Here is a 12565-nt window from a genome sequence, read left to right as displayed (position 1 = left end):
TAATGAGATATCCTCTCACACTTGTTAGAATGGCTGGTATCAAAAAGGTAAGAAAGAAAAAATGTTAGAGATAATATGGAGAAAAAGGAACCCTTGCACACTGTTGGTGGAAAACAGTATGAAGTTTCCTCAAAAAATAAAACTACCCTAGAATCCAGCAGTTCCACTTCTGGGTATTTATCTGAAGACAAAAAAAAGTAACTTGAAAAGATATATGCACCCCAGTGTTCACTGAAGCATTGTCTATAATACAATGGCCAAGATATGGAAAAAAACCTAAGTGTTCATCAACAAACTGATAGAGAAAGAGTGTACGTTACACAAAACATATGCATAATGGAATATTATTCAGCCATAAAGAGTGAAATATTAACATCTGTACCACATGGGTGAACCTAGGGGTATCATGCTAAGTGAATTAAGTCAGACAGAGAAAGACAAATTCATATGATTTCACTTACATGTGGAATCTTTCAAAACAACTATAACAACAATAAAGCTCAGAGGTAAACTGGCGGTTGACAGAGGAGGAGAGTGGGAAAAATGGGTGAAGGGAGTAAAGTATAAATAAGCTATAAAATAAGTAAGCCATAAAATAAGCTATAAAATAAGTCATGGGGATGCAATGTATAGCATGGCAACCATAGTTACTGATACTGTACTGTATATTTGAAAGCTACTAAGAGAGCAAATCTAAAAAAGCTGTCATCACAAGAAAAAAATTCTATAACTTTGCATGGTTAACTAGACTAGGACTGTGATGATCATTTCACAATATATAAAAATACCAAATCATTATGTTATACCCCTGAAACAAATACAAAGATATATGTCAATTATGCCTCAGTAATAAAAAAGGATAGAACAGAATATCCATAACAGCCTATATTAAAATGAGGCTCCAACCTAACATTCTCTGCAACCAGTTTCAAAGCTTCTGAATTAACAGGAGGTAAGACCTCTAAGCCGGAGAAGGCAATGGCACCCCACTCCAGTGCTCTTGCCTGGAAAATCCCATGGATGGAGGAGCCTGGTGGGCTGCTGTCTATGGGGTCGTACAGAGTTGGACACGACTGAAGTGACTTAGTTTAGGAGCAGCAAGACCTCTAGGCATCTCTGACAAATGCTACCTATAACTTATTATCAAGGTATCAAGATAACAGAAAGCATTACTACTATCAGATTATTTGCAAATATGTAAACTACTGATAAATTATAAAGGAAAAACAACTCAAGTCTTCAGCAATGAAATTTTCAATTTATTCAACTGCCTGCTAAGCTGCAACTAGAACTATTGTTTTTTAGTTGCAGCTTAACAGGCAACTAAAAGAATCTCATGCTCTTCAGAGCTTAAAATTAAAAAAAAAAGTTCTTGACAAGATGGTCATCAACACCTATGTCTAGCCACAAGTACATGAATTAGTACCAATAGGAAGTTACTCACAACTCAATTTCATTAATTTTTTCCAGCAAATACCCCTCAATAACAGCACAGTTCTTGGCCAAAGAGAATCAGAGGCCAGTGGTGGCTCAGACGGTAAAGCATCTGTCTACAACGTGGGAGACCTGGGTTCGATCCCTGGGTCGGGAAGTTCCCTGGAGAAGGAAATGGCAACCCACTCCAGTACTCTTGCCTAGAAAATCGCATGGACAGAGGAGCCTGGTATCCATGGGGTCTCAAAGAGTCAGACATGACTGAGTGACTTTTCTTTCTCTCTACAACAAAAACAACAAATACAAGTAAAATGAAGTATAATCTACTATTGTTCCCCCTCACAACATAGACACATTGGGGCAGAGGAAACACAAATGCAATCTTTGTTTCAGTATTCAAATTATATATAAAAAATTTCAGTTTCTGAATGCCTACTATGCACAAGGCACTAGAGTTTAAAATGTGACATGGCAGCCGTTAATATAGGAATCATGCCTACCTTCACCTATTCATCAATCACCACAAAACCAATTTTTAAGGGGTACGATTGTCTTGTCTATGCATTTTGCCTCCCAGTGATTGCCTTAACTCAAACAGAAGGGGCAAAATAATGTTTTTATGTTTGCAAGGCTTTTTATTGCATTACATTAAAAACAAGGGCTCTTCAACCACAAGAGGGGCCAATAATAACTCTCCAGGTTTTTTACAGCAGCTTTTTCAACAAAGTAGATAATTTTTTTTAAGTGGAGTTTTTCTAAAGTGTACTTAAACTGAAAAATATATATTTAACAAAATACAGTAAAAGTTTATCTCCACTGTTAATGGAATTGTAAAGATACCTCTCCTCCTTGGCCCTCGTGTTTCTGTCTAATCAGTTTTTGCCTTAACTAGATGACAATGTTTTATATAAAGTGCCTTAATTTTTTTCTTAGAGTTATTCTACAGGATTGAGTGTTAGCGCATAATAGGCTCAAAAGCACATTTTTAAAGAGTGACAGCAAGGGTCTACCTTTTCCTCCCTTCAGTTTATAAGCTTTTGCTCATGAGTTCCCACACCTTAGCTGGCAACCTCTATGATTCAACTCTCTAAAACACCCATCCAACCTCACTTCCTCTCTTTGGGGTAAATTGACCTCATCTTCAAAGAAACCCTTTGCCTCTTCCACAAAATCTCCTATGCCATTCAGAGTTCTTTTTGCATTTCTCGGCTTACTGTGTGCAAGACTGAGATTGAAACTAAGCACACAGTCTGAAGTTTGTCAGATGTCCAGCCATACTTCTGAGGGCACAAAATCCAAAAGAACAATTCAATTTACCATGGCCATGATACAGTGAACAAGATACAGGGCTGCCTCCTCAGAACCTTGGGAAATACATAGAAAAGCAAAAATTAACGTCTCTAATAAGCAGATAAACAGTTAACACCATCATACGTTGCTGAGGCCCTGATTTCAGAAGAGATGAAAAGTGTCAGCTGTAGTATAAAGATAAGACATTCACAATAGGGACTCTATCTATCTGTGGCATCAGGAAGATTTTATCATACACTGACTTATCTATTGAGAGCCAACCTCATTAGGAAGGCTGATGACTCAAGCCCTAAAGCATCTAAACAAAATACTAAATAAACTTGCTTTGCAACCTGTAACATGTAAACAATACTTTTAGTGAGCAGACTTCTGAGTAAGAAAAGCTTTAAAACACTATACCAAAGGTGGCAACTCTAAGGAAAGCCAAATAAGATGTGCTTAGCATATGAACAGTTTGTTAACTCAAGAATCTGATTTTAAGTATCCCGAGTTCTAAAAAAAAAACTGAAACTTTTCCCCTGAATTTTCTATGTACTCTTTCTCTCTCTCTCTTTTTTTAAAAATAGCATTAACATTGTACTTGTATCCTAGGCTATCAACATTTAAGTTTCCTAGTAATTCCTGTTTTCTTCTCTAAGGCATTTGAGTATCCATAGTATTACTAAATATGAATTGCACAAACCGTAAATATTGTGAAACAGTGAAAAAGGTTTCAAAGTATTCTGAAGAAAATATACAGAAGTCTGGTCAGTTTCCACATAGTTTTGGCTACTTAAATAACATTTCTAATTAGGTTACAAGTAAAGAGAATTTCATTATATTACAGGTTTGTTTAAAATGGCCTATACTGACTGGTACCATCAAGAAAGAAAACTATGTTTATTACTGCTCTCTATAAGCTACTCTAAGCAAGTGTTCTATCTACCTCACTTAGAGAAACTATGAGGTTTTCATTTTTATTATAAATATCCAAACTGATTAGAGTTATGAATATATGTATTCCTCTGAAATAATTCCTTAACCAGTGAATGACTGAAAACTTCCAGACTGAAAATGATAACCCTTGGGCAAATAAAGACCTTTTTCTCCTGGGAAATGACTTCTTAAATCCTGCCCAGGAAAAGAAGAAGAAGAAGAAAAAAAAAAGGAGTATGTCTCACACAAGTCATAATTTAAATGATTAACATGGCACTTTATTTTAAATAAATGATACTAGGGAAGCAAATTATCATAACCATTAGATCAATGACAACATAGGCTCTTGAATATATTAATATTTCAACACATTATTAGCATTCTTTTAACTTTTTAACCTGTAACTATTTTTTTCTTCATTTTTTTTCTATTTAAAAATATTTTTGTACAATTTTTAAGGTTATTTTCCTAACCTATAACTTTTTCCATGTGCTGGAAATCTTTTCCCCCAATTGCTTCATACCTTTTTGCACACAGTAGGAAAGCCATTCTGGGGAACCAGACATAGCATCATCATCCAACATACATAACTAAGAAGCTACACGTGGAGCTTTTAGATTTTACATTGCTTAATAAAACCAAGTTACATTTTGTTGTTAGTTTCGAAATGAGTTTATCCACTATATAAAGAAAATGAAAAACTAAAGATCCTAGTCTCAAACTGAATAAACTTTAAGAAAAAAACAAAACAAAACACTTTTCTAGACAATTATTTCATGATTCACAATCAAGAGTGAGAAATTACAGAACTATGCAATTAGACCAAAAATCTAACTATAAAATGTTTCTGAATGTCTATTATAATAATACAGGCTTTAAGGACTCATTCAGAGGCACATTTGATTCTGAAAGGTATTAGTCAGTGTTGTTTATACTAAGTGTACCACCCATGGGACTTTAAAATCTTCTGTTAGGTTCTCTGTCACAGGAATGACATCTGCATTTGCTGGTCTGTAACTGGCACTTTGGAGAACAGGCAAAACAGTGAAGCATGGTTCCCTGTTGGTTCATCCAAGGTCGAGGAGAAGAACCATATTCACAATTCTCTGAGATAATTTACGTTTATGATTCTAACTGCCCAAACTCATCCTAGTCAAATTTAAACTTTGAATTTCTTATAACAGTATCTATTGATGTACTTTGATATTTCGGAATGAAAAAATTTAAATCAACTGCAAAATGAGTAATCAAGTACTAGGACTTTTTTTATCATAATGTTTGTGTCAACATAAATTTAAAACAGTTGAAATGTTTAATTCTTAAAATTTTATTGAAATTTTCTATTTATAAAGCCCCTTTGGACTCAACCAGACATTTGAGTAACACAAAAGCTTTGTCTTCAATGATCTGACAAAACAAGTGCAGAAAAACGGTACTACAGGACATGATGGAGGCGCCATAAAGAAAGTGTAGGAAAACACCCATGGATCTTAGAAGGGAGATCACCATCTGTTTGGGGTCAGAGAAATCAACCTGAACCAAGTCATGGGAAAATGGGAGGTAAGCAAGGAACATGTGTAGGAAACAATGAAAGACACAGCTTGGCTTGAGCCCAGAGCACAGGAAGGAAATAAGACTCCAAAGTTAGCAGCTTCACTGCCTGCAAAGAGCTTGGAAGTCAGGCTGAGGACCTATAATAAGACCACACTGTGTGTGCGACTGACTGCATGAGTGCTCACAGTGTCTGACTCTTTGCCACCCCATGGACTGTAGCCCTCCAGGCTCCTCTGTCCAAGGAATTTTCCAGGCAAGAATACTGGAGTGAGTTGCCATTTCCTTCTCCAGGGGATCTTCCCGATCCAGGAATCGAACCCACATTTCCTGCATCTTCTGCACTGGCAGCAGATTCTTTACCACTGAGCAACCTGGGAAGCCCTCTACTGTGGGTGGCTGTGCTACATATAAGACTGCGCCTCTTGGGGGTGTAAAAGTAACTAAAAAACCTAAGTTATGTGGAAAGCATAGGCACAGAACATGTACCTAAAACCTGCAATAATTTAGAAAAGGGAGTAATGAAAGTCTGAACCAAGTGGCCCCCAGGTGACAATGGGGCTGGAAAGGTGGCTGGACTTAGAGGCTACTGGACATGGTAATAAATTCTGTGTTTGGATCAATGGAGGTGGGGGAGGGAGAGTGAAAAGACAGTACCACATCTCTTAATCTGGAGGACCAGAAGAATCTAAATACCTAAGTTCAGTTCACTTCAGTTGCTCAGTCATGTCCAACTCTTTGTGACCCCATGGACCGAAGCACACAAAGCCTCCTTGTCAATCAGCAACTCCTGGAGTTTACACAAACTCATGTCCATTGAGTTGGTGATGCCATCCAACCATCTTATCCTCTGTCATCCCCTTTTCCTCCTGCCTTCAATCTTTCCCAGCATCAGGGTCTTTTCAAATCAGTCAGCTCTTCGCATCAGGTGGCCAAAGTATTGGAGTTTTAGCTTCAACATCAGTACTTCCATTGAACACTCAAGACTGATCTCCTTTAGGATGGACTGGTTGGATCTCCTTGCAGTCCATGGGACTCTCAAGAGTCTTCTCCAACACCACAGTTCAAAAGCATCAATTCTTCGGTGCTCAGCTTTCTTTATAGTCCAACTCTCACATCCATACGTGACTACTGGAAAAGCCATAGCTTTGACTAGATGGACCTGTGTTGGCAAGTCATGTCTCTGCTTTTTAATATGCTGTCTAGGTTGGTCATAACTTTCCTTCCAAGGAGCAAGTGTCTTTTAATTTCATGGCTGCAGTCACCATCTGTAGTGATTTTGGAGCCCCCAAAAATAAAGTCAGCCACTCTTTCCACTGTTTCGCCATCTATTTGCCATGAAGTGATGGTACCAGGTGCCATGATCTTAGTTTTCTGAATGTTGAGCTTTAAGCCAACTTTTTCAGTCTCCTCTTTCACTTTCATCAAGAGGCTCTTTAGTTCTTCACTTTCTGCCATAAGGGTGGGGTCATCTGCCTATCTGAGGTTATTGATATTTCTCCCGGCAATCTTGATTCCAGCTTCTGCTTCATCCAGCCTGACATTTCGCATGACGTACTCTGCATGTAAGTTAAATAAGCAACGTGACAATATACAAACTTTACGTACTCCTTTTCCTACTTGGAACCAGTCTGTTGTTCCATGTCCAGTTCTACCTGTTGCTTCCTGACCTATATACAGATTTCTCAAGAGGCAGGTCAGATAGTCTGGTATTTCTATCTCTTGAAGAATTTTCCACAGTTTGTTGTGATTCACACAGTCAAAGGCTTTGGCATAATCAATAAAGCAGAAATGGATGTTTTTCTGGAACTCTCTTGCTTTTTCGATGATCCAGAGGATGTTGGCAATTTGATCTCTGGTTCCTCTGCCTTTTCTAAATCCAGCTTGAACATCTGGAATTTCACAGTTCACGTATTGCTGAAGCCTGGCTTGGAGAATTTTGAGCATTACTTTACTAGCGTGTGAGATGAGTGCAATTGTGCAGTAGTTTGAGCATTCTTTGGCATTGCCTTTCTTTGGGATTGGAATGAAAAGTGACCTTTTCCAGTCCTGTGGCCACTGCTGAGTTTTCCAAATATGCTGGCATATTGAATGCAGCACTTTCACAGCATCATCTTTTAGGATTTGAAATAGCTCAACTGGAATTCCATCACCTCCACTAGCTTTGTTCGTAGTGATGCTTCCTAAGGCCGACTTGACTTCACATTCCAGGATGTCTGGCTCTAGGTGAGTGATCACACCATTGTGATTATCTGGGTAATACCTAAGTACCCTAACAAAAACAGGAAGTCAAGGAGACACACTGAGCTTTTTGTATGGTTTAGTTCAAGGGAAGGAGGTGCAAATGAGCTCCTGGTTGGGACTTGTTACATTTGAGAAACCAGTTGCAAACACAATTTGATACGCAATTAGATACACAATTTGATATGCAATTTTGATATGCAATTAGAAACATTACTAGAGTACTGAAGAAGGCTTCATCCTAAGGAGTTCTGAGCCCTCCCTACAGACAGGATAGCTCAAGCAGTTGTGAGTAAACAACACAATGAAAACACAGACGGAGACAGAATCTCAGAGTGAATGGGGGTAAAAAACAAAATTAACTACTGGTCTCAGGTAAGACAAGAAGCAAAATGTCATAAGAATTAGAATGTCTGATAAAAGTCTCCAAAGGGAGTAGCTATCTTTAGTGTCAAACACTAAAAAGGACCCAAGAAAGGTAAGTATTAAGAAAAATAGAAGTCCACTGGAATGTGACACTGAGGAGTTCTGTGATTTTTAAGAAGTCAAGAGGTAAGGATTTGGAAAGGGGAGATGGCAACAGAGAGGGGTCACTGATCTGAGAAGTCTTTTAAAAGATAGGAGAGTGGATTTCTCTATCTTATCTCCAAGGCAAAAAACCACAATCAAACTCTAATGAAAATCCAGAAGGGTAAACCCAACTGGAGAGGAAGGGGGAAAAATCCCTTATTGATACTATTTGATGATTTCCATGATGTAAGCACAACCACCATGACTGATTTCAAGTTGCCAACTGTTGGCAAAATTCCTGAAATTTTAGCAATAACTCTAGACCACCACTGCAAATTGGCTAGTCTATGGTCTACTCTGCAACCAGGCAATTCCATGACAGCTTTCCTCTAAACCCAACTGATACGTAAACATTCTCTGGGACAAACCTTGCAGTAATTAACAGACGTCTATCTAACTCTTGTTACATATTGCTTTCTCAACTGTACTGCAACTGAAAAGAATTAGATGTTGAAAACCAAATGGCTCCAAGGCATGCCCGTCTACACTAGGAAGGAAAGGATAAGAATCAAATGTTCCAAAAAGCCTTTGTGGCTTCTCAGCATGGCTCAGTGGTAAAGAATCCGTCTGCAAACCAGGATATGTGGGTTTGATCCCTGAGTCCGGAAGACCCCCTGGAGAAGGAAATGGCAACTCACTCCAGTATTCTTGCCTGGGAAACTCCATGGACAGAGGAACCTGGGGGGCTACAGTTAAAAGGATTGCAAAGAGTTGGACATGATTTAGCAAGTGAAGAACAAAAAGCCTTCAAATGACCGTTTTATAATTGTTTCCTTTGTTAATATCATTGCCCCATCTAAACCTGAAATGTCTTAAGAATAAGGAACTTGATTCAAAGACTTCAATTTTTTCACAATCCATTTTGCTCTTGGGACAGTTCGACTGCTGATTAACCAATTAAAAAAAAAATTAAAGTGAGCTCTGTATCAATGAAGGACTAAATAACAAAGTATCAGTGAAGCAAAGGAAATAAGAACTAAACATCCTAGTAAGCCCAATCCCAGTGAGAAGCAAGCAGAGATGTGGGAAAGCTCCTTAGACTAAATCCCGATACCCAGGGAGTTCCAATCTACTCCCACTACTCACTGGTGGAGTGCCAGCTGCAGTCGCACCTGAAAAATGGGTACAGTAATACCTAGCACATAGGTTCAACCTTAAGGTTTAATATGAATACATTATGGAACACCCAGCATAAGCAGGTACTTGATTAGTAGAGTTCACAAGGCCACACCAGCTTATATACTGGATACTGCTCAAGTGTATCATCAAGAGCACCAAAGAGGTCTGCCTCCAGCAAGGGCCTATGACTGGTCAGCTGCTAAGGATAGTTTACAGTCTATCTACAGGGACCTCCTGCTGTCAACCAAAACCGCAAATTCCTTTCCTGGTTGTGCCCTGGACTCGCAAGCCTCCCAACAACATGGAGGCCAAAGAGACCCCATAAAAGTAGTCTCAGAGCCAAAAATGTGACGAACTAGATGGTGATAAGCTAACAGGTTCCTACTTGTGATCACATGACATTAGGCACCTTTCCTCAACAAGTAAGTTCATCAAAAACCAAAACAACGGATTTGTGAAGTGAAGTGAGTGACTCATAAACAAAAGTCAAGGGAAGAACCTAGTTTCTAGTATTTCACAACTTTTCCCTTCTGTCATCTTTCCAAACACCCCATCTATCATGGGACTTTATATTATCCTCTGTCATTTAGGTTATGTTTCATAACGCAAATTTCTCCCAGCATCTGAAGTAGAACTGTTGTCAAAATATTAAACACATAGGGGGATTAGCATATAAGTTTATTTACTTTCCAATCTGAATGATTGGCCTTGAGAAATAATACAATAATGTTCATAGCAATGTAATTTTTCCACTAATTAACTGCTCTTCATCTACTGCCAAGTGCATGAAACTATAGATAGAAAACAATAAGATAAACAATATATTTGTATATCAAAAAGTTTCTCATTAGAACCCTTCTAACTGTTGATGGGAATGTAAACTGGTGCAGCCACTATGGAAAACTGCATGGAGGTTCCTTAAAAAGAACATATGATCCAGCAATCCCACTCCTGGGGATATATTTAGAAAAGATGAAAACTCTAATTTCAAAAGATATATGCACCTCAATATTCACAGTAGCACTATTTATAAGTCCTGGAAGACAGGAAAGTAACCTAAATGTCCATCAACAGATGAATGAATAAAGAAAATGTGGTGTACGTATATACACACATACACACAAGGGAACACTGACCTTAAAAAAAGAATGAAAAATCGTCATTTGCAGCAACATGGACGGACCTAGAGATCACCATACTAACGGAACAAAATCAAAGACAGGTATCACAGGATATCCCTTACATGTGAAATTTTAAAAAAAATGATAAAAATGAACTTATTTACAAACAGAAACAGACTCAAATATAGAATACAAATTTATGAATACCGAAAGGGAAAGGGAGGAGGGATAAATTAGGAGCTTAGGATTAACAGATACACACCACTATAAATAAAACAGATAAACAAGAACCTACTGTACGGCACAGGGAACTATTTTCAATACCTTGTACTAACCTATAATGGAAAAGAATCTGAAAAGAATATATATATATATATATATATATGTTTTTTTCCTGCACTGAATCACTTTAATGTACACCTGAACACAATATAGCAAATCACTTGTACTTCAATGAATAAAATTTCTTTAGAAAAGCTTCCCACTAGACATCTTTCTCCCACTTTCATAAAGGTTTCTACACATGTGTCTTCTGAAGAGCAAACACACACATTTCTCCAGTAAAACCACAACACTTGCAAGCAAAGGAAGATCTCTGTTTGAAAGATCATTGAGTGAACTTGCTATCCATATCGTGTTAACTCTCTTTCTGTAAACTATCGGGTAAATTACACATTTTCTGAAAACTAAAGCCTTAGACTCACTCCCCCAGCCCCTTTCCCCTACTCTGCGTTCCGCCTCCCCCCGACAGCCCCTTCCGACCCGCGGCTTCTGGGGTGAACCTGGACTCTCGGTCCACCACTGCTCCGAGGAAGCGCCGCCCCTTCCTCAGGCTCCGGAGACACCCAGCCGGACTGCACTTCACCCTCGCTCCCGGCTGCGCCGAGCGCAGCGCTTAACTGAGGTCGGAAGCCGCGCTCAGAAGCGGACAGAGTGACTCGGCCGTTTCCCGTGATTCGAGTCAAGTGCAGCGACGCCGCTCAGCGCCCGTGGGTACAGCTGGCGCAGGGCTGGGGTCCGCAGCCGTCTCTGCCGCAAAACTGACCTCAGCAGGGCTGGGTGCCCAGCCACTCCCGCGGCCGCCCGGCGGAGCCGCTCACACGACCCCGCGGTACCCGTCGGCGTGGGGGTCAAGCGGCCTCCTGGCGCAGCCGGGGTCACATTCAGACCCGAAGGGCGCCCGCTGAGGGCAGAGCGGGGCCAGAGGCTTCTCTTCCCCGCGCCGCGCGGATTCGCGCCGGGGAGGGACAACCGAACGACCGGGCAGGTTAGAGTCCTTAGCACTGCCCGCGCGCCCGAGCCAGACGCAGCCCCCGCTGCACTGACCTCTCGCTCGCGTCCGCCGAGTTCACCCCATCCTCCTCTGCCGCCATGGCTGCCGCGCCACTGTCAGACAGTACCTCCTAGCCGGCTGACAGGCCGACTGGGATGCTTGGGGCCGCGGCCGCCTTAAGGCTGCCGCCCGCGCATGCGTCGCCCGCCCACTCGCAGGACAGGACGGCGCGGTAGCGCGCGTGCGCGTGCCGGGCCATGCCGCCCCACCCACCAGCCACGCCGGCGTCATCTTGTCTGACGCGCTCTGCTCTGAGCGCTAGGCGGGACCGTACACCTGCAGGAAACCGGTGAGACTCGTCCGGCAGCGTTAGGTGGTAACCAGCTTCAATAATGACTGTATTAATGCATCATCCGCTGATTTTGAATGTCAAGTGCTGGGCACTGGACTAGTACCTAGCAGTACCTTGGGGACTGAGGCGCGACTTGCCCAGAAAGAGCCCGGCTAGCATTCAGTAAATGTTGCATTCTCGAATGGAAATGGTTTGGTGGAGGAGCTGAGTGGCCTGTGGCCGGCCCTTGCCCGCAGGTGGGTGGCCAGAGGGAGAGGGCGACTGACCTTTTAGTCAGTCGCTATTCATTGATAATGCGGGGCACTACTCCAGACCCTGGAGTTACAGGAGTGACCAGTACCAGCAGCCCCCGTCCATCCCCGCTCTCTGTACACAAGGGAGGGGTGAGAAGAGTCAGCGTTTAGATACTTAAGAGTTCTTGAGGGGACATCACGAATGTAAAAATCAAAATTTCTTGACCTGCTTTCAAGTCTTTTAGCCATCAGATACTGCCTGCGTTTGTATTGCTATCACTGCCTACCGCTCATTCTTTCCTATTTACCATTTGCCCACTATGTGCCCACCCTGTTCTTTGTTGTTTTGTTCAGTCACTCAGTGGTGTCTCAGCCTTTGCGACCCCATGGACTGCAGCACTCCAGGCTTCCCTGTCCTTACCCATCTCTGGGAGTTTGCTCAGAC

The 12565-nt window shown here is 41.1% G+C and overlaps 1 protein-coding gene across 1 annotated transcript in view; it reads right to left on the bottom strand.

The window, feature by feature from the left end:
• Positions 1–11740, bottom strand: part of ABHD5 (abhydrolase domain containing 5, lysophosphatidic acid acyltransferase) — a 42408-nt gene extending 30668 nt beyond the window's left edge. The window contains exon 1 of the mRNA XM_005891084.3: positions 11589–11740. Coding sequence (XP_005891146.1) covers positions 11589–11635 — 47 coding nt within the window. The 5' untranslated portion in view covers positions 11636–11740. The remainder of the gene's footprint in view (positions 1–11588) is intronic.
• Positions 11741–12565: the final 825 nt, after the last annotated feature.

Source organism: Bos mutus, chromosome 22 (genome assembly GCF_027580195.1).
Source record: "Bos mutus isolate GX-2022 chromosome 22, NWIPB_WYAK_1.1, whole genome shotgun sequence".
Lineage (NCBI taxonomy): Eukaryota > Metazoa > Chordata > Mammalia > Artiodactyla > Bovidae > Bos > Bos mutus.
This window is presented reverse-complemented; position numbering and strand designations above follow the sequence as displayed.